The sequence below is a fragment of the Rhipicephalus microplus genome, chromosome X, assembly GCF_043290135.1.
Source record: "Rhipicephalus microplus isolate Deutch F79 chromosome X, USDA_Rmic, whole genome shotgun sequence".
In the NCBI taxonomy this organism is placed as follows: Eukaryota; Metazoa; Arthropoda; class Arachnida; order Ixodida; family Ixodidae; genus Rhipicephalus; species Rhipicephalus microplus.
Genome location: NC_134710.1, coordinates 210,685,156 through 210,713,055, shown reverse-complemented (window position 1 = coordinate 210,713,055; position 27,900 = coordinate 210,685,156). Strand labels below are relative to the sequence as shown.

The following is a 27,900-nucleotide window of genomic DNA, read 5'->3' as shown; positions in this document are numbered from 1 at the left end:
ATATATAACAGTTACGAAAAGGGCCAATGTCTTCTCTTGTTGTACTGTCACAATGCCTTATCTATCTGGCACTCTGGAAAGTATAATTCAGCAAGTGGCCTTCCCCTTCCATAAAAACTGCATTTCATTCAATGAGGCATTCCCCGAAAAATCAGAAAAACATGCATACATTTCTACAGCAGAAGTTTGTGCTACATGCTGTCCACTAAAAATGGCTTCTTGGATCTTGTGGCATATTGTCATTCTCACAATGGAACTGCTAGCATCCAGGTGTTTCTTCACAACTTTGAAGTTTTTTGCAGGCAAATAAATCTATTTTTAGTTTGTAGTAGCACATTCTTCTCAGTAACCACCACAGGGGCTATAGCTAGTAAAAGGAAAAATATAGCAGTACTGAAAGCATTAAAAGGTCCTAAAAAGCCTTCTAAGTTTTTATAGCTCCCTCATTTACTTCAATCCATGAAACTACGTGTTTGTGGGGGGGAAGGGGGTCCATTAAAGCACTTTACAACATTACATTGACTGTAAATAATTCCACTTCAATAAGACCTTAACCATGGTTTACTACAAAATTAATAAACATCAATGCACAGAAATGAGACTTGTCATTGAAGTTTAATTCATTAAATTTAGAAGTCCATGGACAGAAATGCATTATCTTTCACAATTAACTCGTATGGTAATGCTACAAGCTGCTATTATGAAAGAAATGCTTTGTGAATGTGTACCAGGAGCTTACATTTTAAAGTGAACTTAGTCACTAGATGTGCTGGTGGAGTGTTGTGACTAAGTCGCTTTCTGGGGCATAAATACTGTATTTACACGATTCTAAGTCAACTCAAGAGTAGATCAACCACCATAAATTTGCACAAAAAAAGGGGGGGGGGGGCCAAGCCCATTTAATTTTAAAAAAATAATTATTTACGATGTCTTCGGAAAACAACAACAACAGAGTCGAATTCCGGTGTACCAAGGTAGCTTCACGGCTGTGCTTGAAAACTGTGCAAGAAAGCTGGATTCTCAGGAATACATGAAGATCATTTTCGTAGAGACTTTACAGCCACAACTAGTTTTGATTATAAGTCGAGACATTCAATTGCCAACTTAAAAAATGAGAGGTGCAAAAAGCTTCCTTGAGAAATTCTTTGGTGTATATTAATTTCAGAATTGATAAAACAACCCTGCACATTCTCACAACACTGCTGAAGATGTCCTCAAAACCACGTCATTATTTTACATTTTCTTTTGGTACCAAAAGAAAACAAAAGAAACATAAATAACAACACGAAAAACAAGAGGGGTGGGATGGTCCCAATCGCAAGCTCAAACATAGCCATTGTGGTCTTAGAATGGTTTGGAGTGGATGAACACACGAGGATAGGGTTTCCCACTAAGATGAGAGTCTCAAAGGAGCGCAAACACTTTCGAAATTTCACTTAATTAAAACAACTAGCAAAATCTATTTCCGTCGAAATAACAGGACGACGCAGCTGCCTGCCATGAAAGTGCAGGTCAAAGCTTTGCTCTTTACTAGATTCTTTGGACAGGAATGCCAGAACACTTCAGCCTTTTTTTACGTCTTCACTGTCTTGAATCTACTGCTGCGTTAGCCACGTGCCCTAGAAGCTCGTAGATCGCTATAGCGTCACCGCAACCGCGGTTTCGTGCGCGGTGGTCGTGGCAAACGGTATTTCCATTTTCAATTTCGTGTGCTGGCTGCGCACGTGCCTTCAAAACTAAGTTGTTTTATGCAACCTATGATCGCATCTGCTGCAGTTTTGTCCGCAGAGTTTGCGGAAAGCAGCTTTGCTTTGACTGGTCGATCGTTGGACGCGCGCACACTTTCAGAGTTTTCATCAATAACATCGTTGTCATACATCATCGTGTCAAGAACGGTCGCGGTTTCCTCCACAGCGGTTGTCGCAACAGCAATCATACGCACTGTAGACAGCTCGTGCGCTGGTGGCACGCAAACTTCCGAAGCTTCGAGCACACTGCTTTCGGCCTTCGTTCGACGGTTTCTGTACTGAAGTTCATATCACCCGCCTCGATTAGGAAAAGTGTTCGGAACATTATAATTTCAGCCCAATAGACACAGTGGACTTCGGCTGGAGAATTTCACGAATTCTTATCTGCTGTGGTTTTGCACCATTGAGATTCTACTGTACGTTTAGATGAACACCTCCTAAATTCGTTTATAATAAAATTCGGTGGGTTTTCTGGTCAATGCGGCTAGATCACGCACAGGAATTTCGATTTCAAGGAGATTTTCATGATAACCGTACAAACAAAAGAAACGGTTGAAATCGGAGAGCCTCCTGGACAATCCGGGAGACATGGCAAGTATGCATTTTTGAACTAGAAAGTAGTGCGACTCTTTGACTGGCCTCGCATCCCAGTTTAACATTTGTTATTGTGCTTGCTTTCTAAATGAAAAGGCTGAAAAGATTGAACCCACCCTCTCCCCCCCTTTTTAAGGAAAGTATGATGACAAGACATGCAAAATGTGCAACCAACTAATCAGTGCAAACAGCGTGCCTCAGCACCTTCTACATTTTGTCACACCCCATGATGCTCCTTGGTCAATTAGGAAAACACTTATTCTTAGAAGAGGTTAAAATGTTCAGAATATGTTGGCATTTTCATAGTAGTCGAAACACTGCCAAGAGCAAATGAAGATGACAGGCTTAATGTGTGCTACATGGTCTTTTTAAAAATGGTTGCCAGTGTTTAAGTAAAAACAACATGTCGTGTCCCGCAAAAAGACAAAAAATTCCTTACTCGTGTCGCAGTTCCATCTCTGCCCACTCGCACCACACATAGGCAAGGTCTTCCACTTTTGTAAATGGTACTTGGGTTGCTTTTTCAAAAATAATTCGAGCCTTCACAAGAAACAGAAGAAGGCATAATTAGACACAAACTACTACACTATTGAAACTAGTGATGTTTCAATGCTCTTCCAGGTAAGGGGGGACATGTCACTGGAAACTATTTTTTGTTATTTATGGTGCTAAAGTGATGAAATTTAGCATGCAGATGCCGTTTGTTGTGCTGATATTATAACTGAAATCAGTTTTGAGTTATTTATTATAGTTTCTATGACACAACACTTTTCATTATCATCTCAAAATTAATTAATTAGACATAAGTGCATAGCATTGTTGTATAAGCATATTCACAAGGGCCCATTCGTTAATGTAATCCTATTGGTTCATTTTTTAATATATAAGTAAGCACATAAAAAGTTCTTTGAAATGCCCTGGGCATATTGCTTTATGAACAACTTTTACAAAAGGCGAATTTTAAAAATCTGTATATGTGCACGCAAGTACAGACAGCTTTACAGCACTCATCAATGTCTCAGGATCTAAGTGCACATAACGAAATGGCTATACCTTCATTTGTTGCGGAATGACACAGGAGCTGACTGATAGCAGCTGCTCAAAAATGAAAGCTGAGAAAATGGAGCTCGAAGGAATTAGTGCAGGAATCTAAGAGAATGGAACTCGGAAGAAAGCTAGCTTTAATTTTCATTAAAGAAATACAGCTTTTTGGTTATCTTGGGCTCCAATCTGTCCTTTTTATGATGATGCCAATATGGTGGCACTTGGCCAAAGGAAATCTGCATAATTGCATTTTATAAAGGCCAATTTTTTCATAGCTTCTGACGACAGCCCACCAACAAAATGCATTTTTTTTCCTCAGCCTTCACTACGTATTTTGGTCTAATAATTCCCCATGATGTAAAACAAGATCTCAGGGTTGCAGAAAAAAAATTAACCGAGAAATTGAAAATTTTGACCAAATTTACTATTCCCATTGCCACGTCCCCCGTTAAAAAACTAGTGTGCATATGAAATCAAAAAGTGACATTAATTTTAGCTTAACTCTTTAATGCCTGAATTATGAACTGTCAAGCAAAATAGAAATTGTTTTCATATTCCAGTTTTAAACAGCAACCTTTAAATGATGCCACAGATAAATTATCTAAAATGTAACTTTAATGCATACTTTTGAGTAGTTTGCAAATTCTCCATATGCCACAGAATCGAGGACCTTACCTACGTAACATGTTGTGTACTATCTCTTGAGTGAATACACACCAAACAAACAAAATTATTGATAATAGAACTTAAGTCACCAACGCGAGGAAGAGAGAGCTGCTGCATGCGCTTCGCGCTTTCCGCCATCAGCTCTAAAACAACTGGTTCTAGCTCAAAATATCTTATACGAGAGAGCGCTAAATTTTTCATGCTGAAAGCTAAATGCCCTGTGAGTACTTCACAGCCGACATTAAAGGTGGAACACACTTCAGGACTTACTTGCTCGAAGTTTATCGGTATGTCAGGAATTCACGACATCCGGCAGTAAAGGGTTAAAGAAGCCGTGGTACAACATGGTTATCTTGATTGATTTACAAAATCTCCCCCTTAAAGATACCACACATGTGAACCAATACTTCAGCAAAAAATTCAGGCTGCTACAAGAAAAAAAGATAACCTATATGCCATGCTCTGTGGCTTAAAACTGCCTGTGAACACAAGTGGACCCTCAGAACATAATCTGTGAGCTGTATAAAAGGTACAAGGATGCTTTCATTATTCGTTCAAACACCAATGCAGAACTTGTTCGTGGACAAGCTGGATGATATTTGTTGAGGTCAATGTTGAACAACTAAAACACATTGAACAGAGAACTGGACACAACAAACACAATCTGGCATTTATCTGGTCATATGTCCTGCATACATTTTACAGTCAAACTTACTGTGGGCAAAGGGCGAACCTGAATGTGCACTTTCTTGCTCCTAGAATGCAGATGAAATAGAGCATGCATGTAAGCACCATAGTGCAATGCCTTGTGCACTACACAACTGGCATGGTTATGTATTTTGTGCCACCCATGTACAATTTGGTGTTTTTGTTAGAAGAGCGTAGGATTGGGCGTGTTGGCATACAATGATTATGAACTCTTAACAGTTCAAAAGACATGGGGGGACAGATGAGACGACACAAGCACTCTATGTCTTGTCTTATGCTTCTCCTGTCTTTCTAACTGTTATGATTTCATAGCCATAGTTTTTCTGTCATCCTCATGTGTCAAGCGACAGGCATGAGTAGCCATGAAGGTACCTTTACTATTTGCAATACGCCTTTGCTGATCTTTCATAGCTGGCCTCGAGATCTTGGAGTGGTGTTCTCTCGCGTGAGACGTCTGACTGGGGACTCCGCTCTCAAGTGCGCTGCAGCTGCCACTGCTCTTGTACACAGATCGTCTGCTTCAGATGGGAACTTTGTTGAACTAACAGCCTCGCCAAAGTCAACTAACGCTTGCAACGAATGTTTTCGAGTACAATTACGAACTTATTTTAGTTGCGGCCCAATCTACAGAGCCAAGAAATTTTCCGGATGACGGACGAGCTCGCTGGTGCCTGCTGGTAAGAAAGTGAAGTTGTCTATATGCGTAAGTGTTCTCGCTCCTCATCTGCAGTTTCCGCCGTACAATACTTCTAATTACTAGTTCGGGTGTTTCTTTCAGTATTTCAATAAGCGTGCCTTTCTCCCAGCATCCACAAGAGCTTGCGAAACGTCGCAGTGTCTCATCGATGGCGCGGCTGTGTACGACGCAGGCCACTTGATTTAATGCGCAGTGGAAACCATCAACGGCCAGAGATCACATCACCATCGCGGCTCTGGTCCTGCAAACAAGTCTACGTGTGAACCCGCCACATAATGCCTCCGTGGCGATCGAGTTCGTGAGAAATAATCCTCATTCAGTTTCTTTGGACACAGTGTGTTACAAACGAATATATCCTTTTCTCTGCGGTGATCGAGTGCTGCGCAATGGTGAAGTACTGCTCTGTGCCTCAGTTTGCCTCATCCACCCGTGAAACGAACTCAGCTTTCACAATAATCCTAAAGAGAAGGGCACACCTGCCCTTCTCCTTGGGATATTTTTCTACGTAGTGCATCACTAGTGACATTGATTGATATGTAAGGTTAAACGCCCCAAAACCACCATATGATTACGAGAGACACTGTGGTGGAGGGCTCCAGAAATTTTGACCACCGGGGTTCTTTAATGTACATCCAAATCTGAGCACACAAGCCCACAGCATTTTCGCCTCCATCGAAAATGCAGCCGCCGCAGCCGGGATTCGATCCCGTGACTTACGCATCACTAGTGACAGTGAACATGAGAAAATGTGTGATAATCACTGATTTCTGCCACTCCGGCTTTCGCAAACAACGCATGAGATAATTGCTGCAGGCCAGCTGTTAAAATTGTTGTTTCGGTAGTCAATCATTCATAGCATATACTAGAAATGCAAAGTAGCATCAAATTACTAAATTTGATATAATCGTGCTCGAATCGCTGCCTTGGTTATTGGCAGGGTTTTGTATTGAGGGTGCAGGTCAGTGTTATATCACAGTAAGGGCGGTCTTGAGGGGCAGGTGCTGGTGTGGCTGGGGGAGGGGGCAAGTGCTCCCTTGTTAAACTCCCTGTTTGATGCAAATGACTGCAGTTTGCCACAGTAATGTTGGTTCAGTGAGATCCATATCACGAAGTAGTTTATATTAATACTGCACAGGGCTGTCGCTTCAATATCAGAATATAACAAATATTTATCGCTGATTATATATACTTAAAGCACACAGGGCCACAGAGATTTATGTGGCAAAGGAAAGCTGGGTGGAGTTTCTGGTCATGCATGTGGCATAACTAAAAGCTTAAGGAGCTCTGCTTAAAGAGTCTGCACTGCCTCCGGTGAAAACCTGTAGAGAATATACACTAAGAATTTATAAGCAGTGGGCTAGGCATGCGCTTGCCATGATCAGTGAACTACGTATATATGTGCACCAACCAAATAAAGCCGTAGTCTGATATCCTGGGCCGCTCAGCTGGGCTAACAAGGCGCGCTTATCCGAGGCGATTCGAAAGCCGCGACGTCGGCTCCCTGTACCTGGTGTAAATTGCCTACGCCTGCGTACAATAAATGGCAGGAGTACTGGCAAGGCGTTGAAACACGGTTGAAAGCTTACTGAAAAGTGGAGCGTAGGGTGGGTATAGCAAAAGTCACTGTCAGCGAAGTGCTTGCTGCACTCGGCAGATGAAGGCGTGGGGCGCTTTCCCATTCTGAGCTTGACTATCCACTCTTAGGGTACTTAGGACAGTTGTGAAAGCTAATGCCGTTTTCACGGGTGGACGATCATACAGGGGCACAGAGCAGTACTTCAACATTGCGCAGCACTCGCCGCAGAGGCAAGTGGCCGCAGTTTTAAGAAACAAAGCTCCGAGTTTTTTTTAATGAACATTAAAAGCGGAGCCCCACGGTTGTTCGAACAGCGTCGGTAGCCACCACACACAGGGTAACCACCTGAACTGCTCCTTTGTAGAGTTTTAGAGTGACAGTGGTTTCTATACGGTGTCGCGGGCCTCAAAAGCGCTTGAATCCCTGTTGTGACGTCATATTGGCGCGCTTTGCAGCATCGCCATTGGTAGCACACCCGGCCAATGCTGAAGTTGTTCAAGAAATGGATGTTGCCAATAAGGTTAGAATCTCACAAGCAATATTGATCAATGAAAAAAGTATGCCGCTGCTCATTTCAAATTATCACCGAGCCTACTCTCCATGATCCTATGCTCATAAGAAGCTGTTCTGGACTCCCTGAAAAATACCATAAATTCCCAGTCCAGCAAAAGAAATCAGAACTATTTGGGGCTTTCATCGCAAATGAAGGTTGTTTTAGTAAGTGCACTGGCCAAAAAAGTAGTCAAAAGATTTTTTTTTTTTTTTTTTGAAGCTGCTTATTGTCACCTGCTGCACGGAGAATAGCAGCACAAAATTATGCAGGTGTGCTGTGACAAAGCCAACTTAGAAAACATCTTTTCAGCTGATATACAACGGAGACCAAAGTTCATAATGTCACACCAAATTTTCCTAGATTCATCGAACATGAGTGCGTGGTCATGATGAAGAGAAGTGTCGTGATTAAGGTTGTTGCCTCAATTTTATGGAATTTTAGACTGATGCCCTTTTCTCTTTGCTGATTGTGACGGCTTTCAAAGTCATGTATTCATCGAACTGCATGAACAGCAAGTGATTCAGCTCAATAGCATTGGTGCCGCACCCTTTTGGGTAACGATCAAAGCTTTGATGGCAAGCCACGGCAGTAGAACAGGCGTAGTAGCTTCACTAGGTACTTATTAGTAAGTTATTAGTACTATGATGCATTGTACCTCCATTTTTTTCAGCTTTATACATGCCATAATAACAATGTGACTTCAATAGCACAGCATAGCAGTACCTGGATATCAGTTTCAACGAGACCGAACTTGTTGTTCAAATAGCTTATTTCATACTGCCGTATTATTTGAACATTCCCGCACCACCTCCTGTTAAATTAAGAAAAAAAATCCTTCTTACACTAGTGTTCGCATAGAAAGTTTCAACATAAAAATGTAAACTGCTGATTTTATAAACCTCATTATATTACAGTTCAACTGTGTATGTGATAAACATGGTCATATTATTTAGTAATAATTATTTCCTAGTGACTGGAATATCCCCTTGACTGAGGTGTGTGAGTGTCCACAAGAGCAGTGTAAAATACTCACATCTTCAATCTGGTCATTTTCTTCATAAAACTTGGCAAATGACACCCATAAGACATTCAGTTTACCAGTGGCCAGCTTGGGATCAATGGTTTGAACAGCCTCTGTGAAAGTGTTGACTATCTGAAGTCCCAGTGAAAAGAATATATTCAGGAAGACATCATAAGGAACATTTTTCTGAATATAAGCAGTAGATCTGTATTAGACAATGTATATAGAAGACTCTCATTAAATAGAATCTGAAGGGAGCAGAAAAAAACATTCAACAGAAGTTTTATTTACTGAAATGAACGGGAGTGCAGAATTCAGGTATAAAATCAATTATATTACAGGCAGTTCCATTACAGCAGAAATTTCATTTGAGAGATTTTCGATAAATGAGAATCTACTAGATAGATGCAGTGTATAAAATTTTATCAAAAGTTTTATTTACCTCTCTAGGCTTGCCTTCAAAAAGCTTGACCCTCTTCAGCCACTCATGAACATTGTGTGGATTCTGACGCAGCAACACACTACAGCATAGATAAAAATGTGGATCAATGTGGATCACGCAAGTAATTGTGTATCAACCAGCCAGCTTTAAGAAGAAATTCAAAAGTTCACCAGACCTGTTCAGGAGAAGTGGTCTTCGATCCATAAGATCCTCAAAGCGTGCCAGACGCAGTTCAAGGTCAAGGTCACCTAACCAAGTCATGCAGCCAAAAAAAGCAGTTTGAAGCTGTCAAGCCCAAAATCTGCATCTCATACACCAGCAACACAAATACTCAATTATCAATATACACAGTACAGTCATAATCCTATCACCACTAGTTATGCCACAAGAAGTGGTTCATTGAGCGTTTAAAAAATGGGTCAGAAAAGTTCTAATTTTCTAACACTAACACTATAATGAAACCTGTCACACCTAATGCACAGTGATGTGATTGGCCAAAGCCATTTTGGCAAAGCTTCTGGAACAACTAAAACCCCACTTTGGAGCAGCATAAAAACTCTTCGGAGCTGTTACTTTCCGCACATTTTCGGACACAAATACTTTACACATGTGAAATGAAATCCACTTATGCACGCATGCATGCATGTTCACTTGGAGTGCTCCTAAACATAAAATTAGGTCACCACTCTTAGCTTTTCCGCAGACATCCACACATCTATTAAAATAGTACAGACAGCTTAAAGCAGCTAACACTTCTCCTGAATTCACATAGTATATGCAAACGACTTTGGCTTTCCCTGATGCTTTTGTTACAAAATTGAAAGCACAAGCTGGCTAAATTTTCCAATTATTCTATTCTTTTTCCCGACCAAACAATCTAATTTGATTTGTTCTTTCGGTAAAAAACTAGCCCTTCACTGTGTGGAGAAGTGCCGGCTGTCGTGCTTTATGAACAAAATCATTAGGAGCTCAGTAAATGGGCACTTAGTAATGAACAGGGTTTAGCAACTGGTTTTTTGTTCTTCTTGTTTAATGTGTGTCAACAAAATTTATGGCGAAGAGGGAGGGGAAGAGCGTATTTACATTTGACAAGCTGTTTGACATGTACAGTTGCCACAATGAAAAAGCCCAGTCAAAATATAACAGAATACTTGAACACTGTGGTTTCTCAGCAAAGAAACAGTCACTACATAGCATGCAGTATTGCCCACTGTATGGCATTGACACTTAGGGCACCCTGCATTAAATATTTGAACTGTAAACTAGAACAAATAACAGTACAACTTAAAAATAATGAATTAAATAAATGTTTGGTTTTACCCACACATACTGAATTATTGTAATAAGTCAAGTAAGGCTGTTGTACGACGGTCGTCCAAGAACAAGTCATTATTACTGTTCTCTGATTGCATCCACAACAGTTAGAAACACTTTATTGAACTCAATAATGTTATCTCACAATATGGTCTAGTAGTAACAGATAACTAGCACAGTAAGTTTTGCAGATGGGCAAATTGAAATCTAACAAAGTAAGTTCCGCAGTATGGAAGAGTTGAAATGGTTACGAAAGCTTGCACCCAGCTACTACTTGAACTACGTAGCACTTTCCTGTCTACTACGATGACCACTCAAAGTTACAGCAGTAACCTATAGATTACGAGTGCTTGATGGCTAATTTCTCATTGTAAGAATGAAAAACAACGTATTGGCACAGGCCTGGCACAAATAATAAAATTATTGACAAGATGTAGCAGCAGGTTTCACCTTATGACACAGTTTGGCGCAAGTGGTCCAGCTATCACATCACTGAACACGGTGAAAACAGCAGATCAAAAACCAGTTATCTGAAGAAATAGTGAGTGCCGACACCTTGAGTGACTATTAAGAAAAGCCTGTTAATAGCTAATTAAGATATATGTAGGTCCAAGCTATTTGGTAAGTTTACATATTAAAACCCATTAGCACCCAACATACTTAACAAAGTACACTTAATTTTACATGAACAGAAAATACACGATCCAATATTCTCACTTTGCTGATTAGTATTTTTTAAGCCGAAGGTTGCAGTAAGGCACTCCTAATCTCACATATTTACTAGGGTCTATTTTTTCCGAACTTCAAGTTCTAAACTTTCCTAAAATGCATGCATGTCGAATGTACATGATGTGTACTACATTTTATGAAGTTTCGCACTTTATATATTGAAACTAACAGAATAATTACATTTCAGAGGGAACAAACTAATCACCGCAAAGAGCAAGAATCAGCTAAAGTGCAGTTTTGCTCTGAAGAGTAATCAAATGTTGGTGTACTTAACGTAGTACACTGATCCTTTGTGGGTGCTCACATGAACATTTTGTTGTGGATTGCCCCAGAGATCAAACCAGGTATTTCCTTCGGGTGAATGACGTTTTGACGGTGGTTGTCTGAGACTCGCGAGACTGCAGCAGATGTTGCTGCGGATATGCGAGAGGCAGTTTGTGTTGTCATAGTGATTTCTGACCCTAACTTAGAAAGTGATTAGGAGTATAGGGATGATGACGGTGTACTATATGAATGTATGCCCTCTGTCAACGAAAAAGAAGATGGAGTAAAAATATTGCAGAATACTGCTTCTGCTTTGATCCAGGAAACGGGAATCTTTTCGTAAACAGAAGAGACAATAGCATAGCTGCTATGGCAACGAAATACGACAGTCAAGCCACTATGCTGAGGGAACAGATGTTCATATTCTACGACGAAAACTGTAGTGCCACCGCTAAACCTGATTAACAGCTATAGAAATGGCATGTAAGGGATCCACCTCCATGATCAAACTGCGTATGACTACAGAATTTTTATCCGTTAGAAAAAGTAGTGGAGCTTCTTAATTACAAAGATTATCAACAATGCTGCACTCAACGTATAGGGGATCTTCTAATTGCCTGGAGGTTAGCAGACCCCCTATGCGTTGACTGCCGTCATTCACCCGCATAATAGCAAAGCACTACCTGCACATTGTTGTACCCAACAAAACTATCAAGTGGATGCTAGCACCATTGTGCCTGCTTTTATCCTCTATCGATACAGATATTTGCAAAAGAAGCCTGAAGGATGGTTGAGGCGTACTGTCTGTTATAAAAGAAAGGAAGGGTGCTGCGAAAAGTGTGGCCTTATGCTTTGCAAGAAGCGTAGGTACTTCAACAAGTTCTATGTGCCAGGATAACTTTGGTATTAGTATGATAGGGGCCTAACATGCTTGCTGTTCTTGTACCGAGCAAGCTTGCCCACTGCTATGGCAAGAGCCAGCATACTTTCTAAAGTACAGTATCATATTTTTGAAGAAATAAATGTAACCCTATGAAAATTTGCACCTTCTATTATCTACTGTAGTTTGATAAATGCAAACTTTCAATGAAATCTAACCAATAGTCCCTGCATGGGCTTTAATGGGTTAGGAATGGTAAAGCACACTAAGAAAAGGAACGTACAGTAAAACCTCGGTGATACGAATATGACGAGGTAATAAAAATATTTGCATAATTCGAAATTCGTATGACCAGAAAACATGAAAAATCATTACACTCAAACCTCGTTATAATGAAGTTGAAGGAGAGCCACAATTATTTTGTTATATCCATTATTTTGTTATACCAATTATAACGGTTTGTGGCAATGTATGCTCAGATGTGCCCACACCTATAAGCATGCAAAGAAAGAAATGGCCTCGTGGCCCAATGTACTGCTACGTGACCACGCGTGCAATGAAAAATAAACACAGTCGAATACCATTATTTCGAACATGCTTAATTCAAACTTCCGGCTAATTCCAACTCACGCTGTGGTTCCGTCAAAGCTATGTGTATTCCAATGGGCAAAAACGCACGTAATTCGAACGCACAAGCACTTGCGATGATTAATTCCAACATACTGCGGTCGGAAAATGCTTTCAGCACCATGCCCGATCTCGCGGCAGCACCTCTCATCATTGTGCACGAAGAAGTAGAAAAAAGAAAAGGAAAAAAAAAAAGACTGCGGCAGATTGTTTGCTCTCTCTCAAATGCCTGTGCCACGCTTCTCCCTTTTCTGTCTCTGCACGTAAAGACCCTTCTCCTTTCAAGGCCGTGCGCGGAGAGAGAGGAAAAAAAAAGAAACCTGTCGTTGAGAGTCCTCTTTTCTCGGTGTAGAGGGTAGCAGCGGAGACGCAGTTGTTGCCGTCATCTTTAGAGAGTGTTGGCGCTGGACTTAGCCGTGTGCTACTCTGCTTTGCAAACTACGTGCGAAATTGATTGACTCACTGCAAGGCAAACGTGTGCAGACACGCATAAACGATTACGGTTGTCCTCTGATTTGTGAATAAATGTAAGTCTTCTGAAGCTTCACCATCATGTGATCTTATAAGTGAGAGGGAAATTGCTTTGCACCGCTGCACCACTTCTCGGTCATGTGACCCGCTAAGCGCTTCCTCAATCCTCTCCGCTGGCTGTGTGAGGAGGAGGGCTCTCTCGGCTGCGCGTGGCGTGGCTGTAAGGTAGGCACGGGAGTTTTGAAAAAGCCGCGTCGAACGAGCGTCAAACTCCGCAGAAAACGATATAGTTTAAATACTACGGTCGTTTTTTTATAAACTTTGATAGACTAATTTAGTTCGTTATATCCATTTACCGGTCAATTTTACTTCGTTTCAACGAGGTTTAAAATGCATGGTTCTCAATGAAGCTTTCAAGGGGAATTTCATTTACTTCATTATATCCATTATTTCTTTATATCCCGTTACATCATAACAAGTCGTGAGTGTAAAGACAAATAAAACCTGTCATAAATTTTCATTTATTGTTTCTCAGTGCCGCAGTGACATCATGAAGAGCTTTGAATGATAGCCAGGGAAGCTTCAAGACATTAACGATCATACTTGTGCGTGCACAGATCCAGATGCGTTACGACTGTTGACCGCTAGTAACACATTCTCAATCTTGATACGCTTTTCCACATCACGCCAGAGTAGTGAGGCAAAAGTGACTTAATAGTATGTGGTTTTGACAGGGTGGATGAAGGCTAGAATATTTCAGAACCATTGACCCTTGTTATTTTCTTATCATGGGACAGTTCCTCGCTTGAAGTCTATTTGGTAGGTTATCTCAACATTCGAATCTCTCCCGTGAAAAATCTGAGAGTTAGCCGGTGCGCATCCCCAACAATCAAGCATGTGAACGTTGTCAGGCCTAGCTTCTTTGCCAAGACCCTCTTTCAGTTCTAGTCTACCTTTCACAGGGTGTCTGACTGTGAGGCTTGCATCAATGTGAAAGGCATGCGTAAACATAGTGCAACATCGCTGCCTCGAGAACAGCAGCACTCTTCAAGGTGGGGAAATAAAAAATAAAAAGAACACCAACGCCAATGTTGTCTGCAGACTAAACACCAAGGCAAGCAAAGATGCATTAGGACCTCCAAGATTTACGTGCACAATTTCCTATGTCTTCTGCGGCAGCACAGACAGTACCTGTTCAAACCTACGTAGTGTTGGGTGAAAACAGGTTCCCAGCAACCGTACTCCACTACATTACAGGCTAATGGGTCTTGGTCGGGACAACAGAAAAAATTGTATTCCACCGAAATTCGCACGAGCCATGATCATATCACCCAGGTTCCGCTATACATAGTGCTGTGCGTGCGTGACCTCTTTCCTTTCATTGTCAGTGTCTTAGTGCGATTTAACAATCTGTCATTACCCAGTGCTCAAAGCTGTCACCTTTTTTCCCCCTTTATTTTCTTTTTGAGCAGGTCATCTTTCCAGGAGCTTCTGATGGAGTAGTCAAATGAAATGTTGAATTAACCAAAGCAAAGTGAACATGGCAGCAACTGTAGTGCTTCTGCAGGTTATAAACTTAAAAAGTGGCCTAACATAGTTTTCACAAAGTACACTTTTAGCATAATAATGTTAAACAAATCACTAATGTAGCAGGTATGTATCCACCTTCATTACTTAGCACGAGTAACAAGGCACTTTGTTCAGTTGTTTCTGGGCTCTCAATCCCTATTGACGTGAATAGGTTTTGAAGCATGATACAGCAATTATTGTACTTCGGCATAAAACAAGAAGTAGCGCTTTCAATCTGTCACAGAACCAATAAGTCAGAGCCGAGCTATGGGTGTTGCCAAACCAGAGACAATGACTTGTATTCCCTTCAATAAGTTTTCTTTCTTTGATACATCATGTTTTGCAACTTATTCTTATTTTATGAAGAAAAATGCCATAAGCTGCAGCAGAAATTTATAATGTAAGAAGAGAAACGAAAGTTTACCTGACTAGATTGCAATAAAACATGTCTTATATCAAAATTGCACTTACTTTCTTCACTAGGCTTTGTTTTGCTTGTTTCTTCCATTTTAGCACAAAGAACACTTTCTTCAAATTGGGCGTAGGCATCAAAAACCTAGAAAATTTACAATTTTTTATAGCAGTGTTTACTGGAATAGTCCACTTGATTAAACTTGCACAATATAGCACACGTTATTATAGTTTTATACTACATACAGCTTTACATAACTCACTGCCGTCACAATGTAATCAGTGTGATAGATATTTGCAAAAAAAAAAATTAATATGCCCCATTTCCCTCTTGGGACTTGGTACAAGATGCATAGTACTTTACATAAACATTAGGTAGTTTTGTAATAGGTGCCCTTTCAAGTTTGGTAGCTAAAAAAGTAGGTACCCTTTCAAGTTAGGTGGCTAAAAAAGTACACGCAAAACTTAAGGTTTTTAAAATACACATATTCTAAAACAAAAAGCATAGCGAAAAGCATATAGAAACAAGAACAGCATCAAAGACTATACATTTTGCTTCTTGCTTTTTAAGTAAGCTGCTGCAACTGTACTCTTTGTTTATGATACTTTCGTCAACTCAAGTGGTAAAACAGACACTTTTATCCTCACATTCTTTCTCTTGACAACAAATGTGACACGACAGAAAAAGCTTAGCTTTTTATATTGAACAAAGAGATAAGACATTCTTCGAACAAAAACAGTTTTAAGGGGGACGTGGCAATGAGAATTATCTTTGTTATTTATGAAGCTAAAGGAATGAAATTCGGCATGCAGATGTTATTTGTTGTGCTGATATCATAACTAAAATCAGTTTTGAGCTTAGTATTAGAACTTCTGAGTTACAACACTTGATATACTCTCATTGTCACCCCAAAATTAATTAGCTAATTAGACACAAGTTCATCGAAATTTTGTGTAAGTATATTTACAAAGGTCCATTTTATGCCATAATGCTATTGGTTTACTTTTAATATTTAAGTAAGCACACAAAACTTTTTCTGAAATGTCCTGGACATATTGTCTTACCAACAACTTTTATAAAAAGCCAATTACAAAAGTCTGTATAATGTACCCACAAATATGGACAGCTTTACGGCGCTCACCAATGTCTCAGAATCTAAGTGCAGGAAATGAAATGGCTATAGCTTAGTATGTTGTGAAATCACACAGGGATGACTGACAGCTACTGCTCGAAAAATGAAACCAGAGAAAATTGAGCTCGAAGCTGATAAAACAAAACTCGGAAGGAAGCTGGCTTTATTTTTCATTGGAGAAATGCATCTTTGTGACTTTTCTGAGCTCCAATTTGTCCTCTTTATTATGATGCCAATATGGTAGCACTTTACCAAGAGAAAGCTGCTAATTCGCATTTTGCTATGCCCAACTTTCACATAGCTTTTGACGACAGTCTACTGCTGAAATGCTTGTTTCTCAACTTCTACTACTTATTTTGATCTAAAATCACACTATGATGTTCACAATCACACTAAATTACAGAAAAAAATTAATTGAAAAGCTGGACATTTTGACCAAATTCATAATTCCCACTGCCACGTCCCCTTTAAAGAGGCATGAGCGAGACTTCCAAAAATAACTAAAACAGAAAAAAGCGAGCATACTCACTCGGAAATATGATTACTGCTCACACTGTCTAAAACAGGATTGCTTGGAAGCTCAAATACATTTTTTAAAAATCTCTGCCTCAATATAGTACAGTCAAAACTGACAATAACAAAAATAACGAAATAGTCACGATGACATGATTCACGGGCCCCACTGAACACGCAAGGTATTCCCTGCATCTTGTCTTTCTAGACAACAAAATGTTGCTAAATGACAATCCGTTACTCGATTTATGACCAGTATGGTGACTGTAAGGCTGGCTCATTCTTATGGCTATTGAACATGCTAATCGCTTATGCCCTTCCACCCACCTACTTTGCTGCATCTGTATATCTAGGGCTGCGGTTCTCTTAGTATTGTCAGTATTGAAGACTACAAAAGAAAATTGTTTTTTTTTTTTTTCAGCTTCAGAGTTTCTAAATCTCCGCAATCAAGTATTTTTATTTAGCAGCTGTCACGGCTGGAAAATGAAGCTGTCACTATAGGTCAGCAGTTACAGCATGCTTTTGTGCTTACAAACAGAACACTAGAACCACTGAAATAAAGTATAGCTTGCTAACAGTACATGTTTTAGTAGTAGCAAAAATGGAATACTATGGTGGAAGTTAAAAAATAAAAACACAGCTCAAGCCAAAACTACATTTCACTGTGAGGTTCAGCTCCTATGATGAAGGTGCAGTTATAGACACTATTATGCTCTCATAACAAAAAAATTCTCAAGTTTCCAAGATTCTAAAAGTAGGAAAGTGACCTTGACAAAAATGTCACCAGCAAGGTCCTCGTCAATTGCAGTTCTGGCTCAGTGGGCTAAGCTTTTATGACACCGATGGCATCTACCCACATACCTGAGTAAAGTCCCGAACAGTCAGCACAGTCTGTATTGCTTCTTCATATATATCCCTTGCCTGTTGAATAAAAAATAAATAGTAAATTTAGACATTTGAAAAATATGCCATGTTATTTACACTGAGCAAAGTCACTTTACCTGCAAGTTCAAACCAGACGTGTATACATGAAAACACAAGAGTAACCAATTCCTACCTTAATCAAAGTTATAACTGATTGCAGCTGCCAATTCTGAGCCATGAATATCAAACGTCATATAGAGTCCAATACTTTTTACTATTTCGTGAATAAAAAAAATGTATGCCCGAAATAAAAGAGGACAATAATGTTAGCATCTCACCAGGCTCTGCTGATAAAGTCATTTTTAAAAAAGTGCTCAAGTCTAGACGTGACAAACAATTACGTCCACAATTTGGTAGAAGAGAAAACTGTACAACCAACGATAAGCAGGGTGTCGAAGTGAGGCCATATTGAAAACCCTATTGTAACCTGAATTTGGTAAGAGCTGAGCTAGCACCAAAATTTTCATATTAGGAATGCTCCTGAACTAAACCAGAAAAAAGAAAGCTATACTGGTTACCAGTCTGGAACAAAGCAGTTTCATGTATATCACCAATAACAGTTGTTACAGTCCACATGCAGAGACTAATATAATAATGATTTTTGGGGCCAAAATCATGATCCAAAAATTATGGCCACCTAAGGCTCCTTCTCACACACCTGTTTCTAAAAGCACATGGGCCTCTAGCCTTTTGCCTCTATCAAAATGTGGCTGCAGAGGCCAGAATTCCATCATGCAACCTTCGAGCCAGCAGTCAAGTGACATAACCCCAAGAGTGCCACGGTCGGTTTACATGAAGAGAGTGATTCAAATAGAGACTCATTTAATGATTTTGGTGTATTGCTTTGGTTGGCAAAATGGCCAGGTTTCTGAGCAAGCACACAAAGAAAAAAGGTCATCTATGTGAAATAGTTACCTAGCATTAAGTTAGCATGTCTTGTTAAATAGTTACCTACTATTGAGTTAACCCATCTTGCCTTTATGCAGTCTATCAATTCATTATCTCAATTGAGACAGTAGCAATTTATTACTTCACCAGTCTTAACATGTTTGTATTCCTTCAAAATGGTGCATGATGCTGTTTGAATGACTCTGCTGTAGCATTTACCTCATCAAACAATACACGCTAGATTAATATACGATGTGCTGTTTGTTCTACTTTACATCATGAATCCCAACAAGATGTAAGCTTGCCATAACACGCGTCATGTATTGGCTTGAAATTATAAAAAAAAAACACTTATGAAACTTCTAAGTCAACTTCATTTCAATCGTAATTTTTCTCTAACATTCCCTTTCAACTCACCTGAAAAATTTCACTTTTGGGACATCAATGTAGAGTTCTACTGTTTTATTACAATTAATAGAAAGGAACATAAAAAAGCGTCGAAGGGCCACACATGCTTGCCATGCAGCATAGTGCTCAAAAAATAACGGCGCTTATGAGTTTGCCGGCTGTAACAGTTTCCACTAGATTTTGCTTTTTTACGCGTTTAATTATTTAAAAAGGACAATGTGAGTGGCATGGCTGGAGTGGACAATGTGTTGTATGGCACATTGCATTGCTGCGTGGGAACTAGGGGTGTGCGAATAGTGAATTTGGGACTGAAGTGAATATAAACCAAATAATGATGGTGCCAAATCAAATACGAATAGTAAGGCAATGACTTTCAAAGCAGAACAGAATTGGTGAGGTAACAATTTTCAAAACAGCCCAAACACTCTACATTTTATTTAAAACAAATACATTTGTAAACTTTAGAAAAGAACATTACGATTACTTCTAATTGACAACAAAGTACTATTTACACTGAGGCAAGCTTGTAGTATGCAGCAGCTAGAGCCTTCAAAATATTTTGTAACTGCAGGCTGAAATATAGCACTGGCTATACATTATTAAAGATGGTACTTTATAAACAGTAATTAAAACTGATAAATATATAATAAGCAATTTTCGAAAGTGAACATAATAAATTTCATGGTAAAGATAGCAGATAGGTGACATTGCCTCTACGACGACACGGGTGATTTAAGCAAAAATGCCTTCATTCTGTGATCAGTATACAGTCAAACCTCGTTAGTGCATACACACTTTAAGCATACTAACGATTAAAACGTAGTTGCAACGAATCCCCGACCGAGTCTTATAAAGACAAATGCATACGCAGACTACTTAAGCCGCAGTGTTCGGCTTATGCCTACTGGTTAGTGCGTACTAACTGTGTGCCGCGATAACATTTTGCACCATAAAATTTTACTGGGCCGCTGAACTTGCAGACGCCACAATGTGCCATGAACGGTTTTCCATCATGTTGATAAATGTGAAGATCAGCCGATAAGTTATTCTAACTTCTGCATGATTTTGGCGATGACATTGCGAGTAATCATCGAGTAAAAAACGAAGGCAAGGCGGCAACCACCTACAAACGTGCCGATATGACTTATCGCCGGTGAAAAGCCTTATCACAGTAAGCATCTCCTGTTATCCGCTCAAGCACGCGTGTGGCATAGCGTCACTTTAGGCCCATTGCACGCTTTTAGTAAGCGATTACCTGAACGCCCTGGGCCACCGATCGATGCTGCTTTGTTTTGCGGGACCGTGTTCAAGCGCGCACCACTTTACAGAAACCCAAGCAGCTCGCTGCCGAAAAGTTTAGCATCGCGGGTCGTGAGCACTGAGAAACCTTGCTGTGTTATGCCAACACACGCACTGTACAGCAAGCCTAGCACTGTTGTTACCATGCTGGACGCTTTCATTTGGCGACAGCTCAAACATGCCTCCTTCCACTGCCAGGACTGCTAGAGCATCGCGGAGAGCGCACCGCTTTTGGAAAGGTCTTCGTAACCGCGTTGACCCAACAGGCTACTCGCCAGATCTGTGCATGGCCTGAAGAGGAGAGGGTGTACTTTACAGAAAGCAGATCGGCAGTAACGGTGGGTGCAGAGTGAGCGTAGCACTGCACGCAACTAGCTATGCAGTGAACCATGTGGCTCTCCGTGACTGTACTGCGCTTTAAAAAAAAAAAAATGTCAGTTCTGGCTAAAAAGCAGACCATGGAAAAACTGTATCACAGACAGCCGATTGTGTCTGTTCTATCGCAGTACTACGCTGCATATCCAAAACCCCACAATAGTTTCGAAATGCTCATCGGCGTTGCCACCGTGTGCTCTCGGGCGATTGTGCGAGTCGGAAACTTTTCTGTACTTTGGCAAATAGAAAGAAATGGCTTTGTGGTGGGCACTTTTGGCAATATTTCCTGTGGAATTTCGTTTCTTCCTTTGGTGGTGGCGATGGCGCATGTCCGAAGATGAAAATTTGCAGCTGGTGATTAAAAAAGCACTGACATAAAATTTACTCATGCCAAGATTTTTGCGTCAGCGAGTAGCTATAGACCCGGTAGCAGCGATTCGCCACCTAAAATTCAACTGAGGGATGAATAAATATCACTCTTTTTGATTTATATTACTGTGATCTAGTACTATTCAAAAACGGCCGGCAATCCCGCTATATTTAGTGCTGGGAGCACCAGCAGTAGCGCTACCTTGCGGTCACCTCCAGATCACGCCACAGCTGACCACTTCTTCATAGAAAAGAGTGACATCAGGCTGAGCTGCTCCGCAAACATTTCGTCTGCTAGGCGGACACATTCAGTCATGCTTTGTCACCTGCATTGCAGTCGTTGCCGTACAAAGTGTCGACTCAGGTTCAATACGATAGTCTGGAGCTTGGCATCCCCGCGATTCTTGACGTCGCAAATTATTTTTGCTTCGATCGACCTTTTGCAGAACAGCAATTTCGAAATGGACGCCGTTCCAAGCAGCACTGCAAAGGGTCCGAGGATGCACGCTTCAGCCATTTTCGCTCGTGTGTCTCAGTTAGCTATATTGGTGTTCTTTGGCGTGCAAAGCATTCAGGTATAGGCAGAGGGGTCAATGCAATATAGCTATCGTGAATGAGCATCAGCGAGAAAATAGAATACGTTTCCTGCTTGTCAGGTTCTTTTTTGCGCCTCCAGATGGCCCCACCCATCCAGCCTCTCACGGTTAACACGGTAGTACCACTTTTACATGGACGCAAAGTTTACAGATGAACTAAAATTCAACGATACCTGCACGTTACTTGTTAGCTATTATATCTGACTACACGCTCTTCCACTTTTGATAGCGTGTGGTCGTGTTGATGTGTAACACATACGTGATATGAAAAAAACACCCTCACTGCGCTTTTTCTGTGCTTCGCTTCGAACTAGACGACTGCAACTGACGATTCCCCGACATGCTGACCGAGAAGCAAACGTTTACCATTCCTTTAAAGGTGGTTTTTATTTTGATAATTTCAAGAAATCATTCAAATTGGTGTTGGGATGAAAATCAGACGCGACGAGCAACGGCCGGGTTAGACTGCACCTGCGCGTGCTAGCCCGTTGCTAGCTCGGCCGTGGACAAGCGGGTGCGTTTCTGCACTTCGGCACCAGTCTGCGCCACGATAAGAACACTCAAAACGTACACGTCATCGCTACTAGGGCATCGTCACTCAGGATGGTATTTGTGGAATGTATCACACCGAACACGTAGCACTAGTGTCGATGTTGCAGGGCAGTCTACTTTTCGTTTTTTTTCCTTAGCTTTTCTACACTGTTTGACATCGAATTAAAATAACTTCCACGCGATGGATGCCGTTCAATTTGGCCAAGAAGACCTATGCATAAAAGCGATCAAATGATGAGCACATCTCGATCTTCAAATTTGATGTAAGTGCTCCTTTAATGCTTAGTGTGTTTAGTGCATAATTGCGTCGCCGTGCCCGGCAGGTACGTAGTAACAGGGTTTCACTGTAGCGTCGATAGTCCAGCAAATACACGAGCTGCATGCATCTGAGTAATTCGAAAATGAAAACAGAAAACTTACCCTTCGCTGTTTTCGTGTAACGTTTCTTTAAGCATTTTCCGTCTTCACTAATTATTCGAAAAATATACAGTACTATTTCGAATATGCACTATTCGATTCATGTACCAAATTGAACAGAATCCTATTCTAAATTTTTGAATATTCACACACCCCTAGTGAGAACGTTTCGTAGAACCACTTTGTTTTCAACTACAGTAGTCGCGGACATGTTCATGGCACGCCTTATTAATGAAGTCATTGATGAAAAGATCACAACACGCTACCATGCCTTTACCTCTTGGTCAATGCAAACAGACAGACCTCTGCTCATTCATTGCATACCTGAACTGCTACTCTTCTTCTCGTACTTTCGCTGTACCTTTCTCCACCCCCAACTCCTTCTGATTTCAGTGTTGTTTATTCTCTGCTGCGCTTGACACTCACTCTCTTTCACCGTTTCGTGTGCCATTGTAAGCTGTCTGAAGCACGTAACATTTTTTTGAAGCTCCCTTTACACAATTCCCTTTATGGGTGTGTAAGGTACTTTGAATAAATAAATAAATAAATTGATCACTCAGCTACACAGATGTAAAATGTAAAAACAGGCACTTAAGAAGCCACACTCTAAAACCAGTGAGGCATTAGGGTTTCTGCTGTTGGCAACCTATTGTTTGGGATCGCCATTTTAAATGACACAAATGGTAGTCCTAAATCATACTTGTACAAAAGTGAGTTAAACCTGTCGCACCAAATTTTGGCTACACAAATGAGGAAATCGTTAGTTTTACCCGCAAGAAAAAGACTCTTGAGAACCTCCCTTTGGGAATGTGCAATGTTTGCTATAAATTAGGGAGCTCACTACTCCAGTGTAAAATGTCGTACAAATTTGCCAGTGTTCTTAGAAAAATAGCACCCAACAATAAAAATTTACACATACTCTTTCAAACAATCCGGCACGAATATAGTAGTCAGCCAAGGAATTCCAAAGCTGGCCAATTTGGTCTGTGTAACGTCGCAGTCCGCCTCGAATAATGGCGTCCACTTTTAGTGAGTGCACTTTATCAGGGTTCTTGGAAATCATTTCACACAACTCATTCCAGAGCTGAAACAGAAAAGAGTGTTTTAAATGTTTAATACACAGACCACAAAATGCTCACAGTATAAAATGGGATACTAAAAACTATAAAGGGGTTCTGACAAGTTTTCCAGGTAATCATCAAATGACCTCAGTATAGCTTTTTGCCGAATCAATTGCTATAAAAATTTCAAGAGGAGTTACAATGATTTGTCATACTGTTACCAAAAAAGCACTGCTACTATAGCACGGAAGTCGCAATAAATGATAGGCCGATTCCGTGCTTTTGCAGCAGTGTGAGTGTACAAGATGGTGACTACCACGTAATATCCACTCACGATACGCGTTGTCAGCATAACTTTCGGTTCCAAAACCACCTTGTGGTGCAGCAATAGCACAAATTACACAAGAAAGACCATTTTAGAGCAGTACGGCGCAGTGATTTCCAGTTATCGCAATGGGCGCAGGTTTCCCACCACTGCTTGGCTTTAACTTATGTCAGCTGTTGGAAAATAGTATGCAATCTTGTGTGATGCTGAACAGTAGATGCGAGTAGCTACAAAGAGAGTAAGCACAGACCTATCTATGAAAAGAAGGCGCTAAAAAAAAAAAAGGCAACTGCGTGCTCTGCTTCTAAACTCTTCTTGTTGCACACGACAGCAAGATTTGGCTGAGCTGTTTACAGCAGCGTTTGTTCTTTGCAGGATGGCTTTTTTTTTTTTTTTTTCTTCAGGCTTATCCGAATAGTAAATTTTATATACAAAGCGAATTCGAAGCGAATAGTGATTTGGTCAAATTACGGAGCGAAAATTCTTAAAAAGGCAAAACTGCGCTCACTCGGACGTCCTGAAAACATAACAAAATTGGGCAAAACACTGACACGCCCACTGTTGTGAAACTCCGCTAGCAGAGAAGAAAGAACGCGCATTCCGCCCTCACTATGCTCTCGTTCCAAGGCCACTACACGCCGAATCGCCATTGGCACTCAAGTGGGTTTCTTTCTGTGTGTCCTCACCGGCTCCAAATTATAACGCGACAGCATTCAAGAACTCATTTCGCAGAAATTCTGGAATTGGCGTCGTTGATACTGAGTGAAAAATTAACGCTGTTCGTGACTGAAAAATCAAGATAAAAATGAAATGAGCATGTTTAACTTGAGCCACCAAAGTATTTGTTCTTGCATGCTTTCCGCACTTCACACCAAATCCAGGTTCATTTTTCTTTGTGTGTGTGTGTGTATGTGTGTGTGAACAGCTGAGAAGTAGTAGAGAAAGTGCAGAAAAATTGAAGGCACGGAGTCTGGTAAGAACAGTCGTCGTTTCACTTTGTCCAGAACTTCGCCTCTACCAAGCTCACCTTGATAGCGCCGCCTGTTCATGTCCCTGTCCGAGGAGTACTCCTCGCAAATATTGTCACGAGGATTAAGCTCTCGGTTTTTCCTCGCTATGGCACAAGCCAACGCCTTGAACCTCACTAGGCGACTAGAAACATTGAGGGCAATTACCTTGTCCTTGCAGGTAGCCTACCCGCTGTTGCAGTTCCGCACAACACACTTTCGCCGCATCCCGAAAAACCACTAGTCAAAATGTTGAAAGCACTTTCCTTCATCTCGGCGTGAAAAGCGTGCGCAGACACCAAAGAATCGTCCAAGTTGGCACCACCAGCGCAATGTGAGGAAGCCAAGATTGCAAAGGGATTCGCGACTGCTTGTTGGGAACTTATCTCCCACGGCCACTTAAGCATGCACGTGCACAATATACGAGCGAGAACCTAGGGACACATGCATGATGCATGTGGCCGACCATTCAGCAGCTCGTTTAAAGCAATGTAGGCCTCTAATTTTGGTAGCATCAATTAGCAACTGCAACCAAAACATCAGTCATGTCTATCAATTGATGTTACAGACAAAAATCAGAAACATTTTACAATGTATGAGAAGCTATCGTGATTTTTATGCATCACCTCCATATCAGCGCATGTAAAAGACGGCAACACGCTGAAAGCGTCATCTATTGAGCTTCCACATAAATCACATTCCTCTGTGACGCTGTGCTGGCCTGAGAGTTTCTCCTCCTCAAATATTCTTGCTCCATGGGTCTAATAATGCCCAATCAAATTCAAATAGTATACAGTTGAACCTAGATATAACGAAATTGATAAATTTCTGAAAAAATTCGTTATAAAGAGGATTTAAATATATGCAGGTTCGGTACAAAAATATGGAAAATAAACGCGCAAATTAAAAAAAAGGGGGACTGAAGGCATAGGTAACCCAAAACACTTATTTTACAGTAATAAGCTCTGTTATTATTGTGATACCAATTATATGGACACTCGCAGCGGGTTTTTGCCGTCGCCGCCATGTTCCGTAACAAGTCCAAATTGATAATACACATGCCCCGCGCGGTGCTGAAGCAGAGATCAAATGAATCAGTCTATGCTATCGCCTGGAAAGTGTATAGCATCTCCTGCATGTTGTTAGAACTGCCGTCGAATGCTCAAACAGAAAGTAAATTACCTGTCTTGAATGAGCATGAAACAACGCGGGGAGGGGAGATCTCTTGAGTAGCAATAATGAGCTTGGATCTTAAGGGCGGTCGCGACCGCTGGCGCGCTTGCTATTTTGGCGAGTATGAGTGCAGTTTCAACGCGGAGGGACTGTGAGAAAATAGCCCTTCTCCCTGGAGCGGCCGTATGCTCACACCAGTGTTTTTTTATTTGTAGGAGTTCCGCAATATCAGATCCAAAAGAGCTGACTGCCAGCCTTAATTCTTGTACCATTACAATTTTTTGCTAGTGCGATCATTGCATTGCACTGAACGCGCCGCCGTGTTGCCAGAACTAATCGGCTGATCGCGAAAGCTGCCAGCCTACGAACTCGCGGCGCGGCGCAATACGGAAGCGCGTGACGAGAAGACCTATAAAGATCTGTCGTCACTCTGGTTTCGGAGAGTTTCCATCAGCACCTAATCTGACATCCCCTCGGTGGTGACGACATGGCTGTCCGAAATAAAGAAAAGTCACAGTTTCGCCGCAAGGGCGAAGCAATGAATGCGATAACAACAACTTGGAATAGAAGGGCAAGGAGATCGAAACATACAGCGCGCTGCTCACATACAAATGATGGAAGAAAACAACATACACAGGACGAGAGCCAACTAACAACGTTTACCACTCGACACTTGATACGCTGCTTAAACAAATTGATTGATATGTGGGGTTTAACGTCCCAAAACCACCATATGATTATGAGAGACGCCATAGTGGAGGGCTCCGGAAATTTCGACCACCTGGGGTTCTTTAACGTGCACCCAAATCTGAGCACACGGGCCTACAACATTTCCGCCTCCATCGGAAATGCAGCCGCCGCAGCCGGGATTTGAACCCGCGACCTGCGGGTCAGCAGCCGAGTACCTTAGCCACTAGACCACCGTGCTTAAACAAAAACGAGGCACGAGATGGAATGAGTGCGAATTAACAAGTGCCTCAGTTGTTACTTTGCAGTGTTTAAAAAGCGCACTCTTTTCGGAAACGGTGCCTGTCCAGTGAGCGAAGTGATCTTTGTGAACCCTGCAAGTAAAAGCAATCGTTCCGGTCAAAGTTGAAGGCATCTGATCCTCCCCACCGAAGGATAAGCACCTGCGCACACACATCTACCCCCCCCCCCTCCCCTTTCGCGGGGCAAAGTACGCATGGGAGATAAGCGCGCATCGTGACGAGCTGGGTGCTGAGCGCAGGTGGCTTTTAAAGACTATAGTCTTTCTTGGGGATCTTCGACGCCAAAATTATGGTCTGTCTGTCTTGTCCATCTTTCTGTCTGTCCACGATAACGATCCCATAGTGGCACCAAAATGACCAAACGATACCTCAGACAGCCAACTCCATCTGCAGCAGCCACCAATATTGCTCAAGTTTCAGTGTTCATACTTGCGCAATTGTTGCGCAGATCTGTGGCACTATAACAACACATCGATGTTTTGTATGTGTGCCTTTATACAAGAGAAGGCACACACAAGTAATTCTAAGGACCGTAGGTTTATCTCACTGCGCTGATA

At 41.2% G+C, this 27,900-nt stretch overlaps 1 protein-coding gene across 1 annotated transcript in view; it reads right to left on the bottom strand.

The window, feature by feature from the left end:
• Positions 1 to 27,900, bottom strand: part of fand (Pre-mRNA-splicing factor SYF1 fand) — a 106,789-nt gene that overhangs the window by 68,202 nt on the left and 10,687 nt on the right. Inside the window, exons 6-12 of the mRNA XM_075878532.1 lie at positions 23,708 to 23,872; positions 17,822 to 17,881; positions 15,375 to 15,459; positions 9,225 to 9,297; positions 9,050 to 9,128; positions 8,620 to 8,739; positions 2,782 to 2,882 (exon numbers count right to left, since the gene is read on the bottom strand). Of these exons, the coding sequence (XP_075734647.1) occupies positions 2,782 to 2,882; positions 8,620 to 8,739; positions 9,050 to 9,128; positions 9,225 to 9,297; positions 15,375 to 15,459; positions 17,822 to 17,881; positions 23,708 to 23,872 (683 nt within the window). The remainder of the gene's footprint in view (positions 1 to 2,781; positions 2,883 to 8,619; positions 8,740 to 9,049; positions 9,129 to 9,224; positions 9,298 to 15,374; positions 15,460 to 17,821; positions 17,882 to 23,707; positions 23,873 to 27,900) is intronic.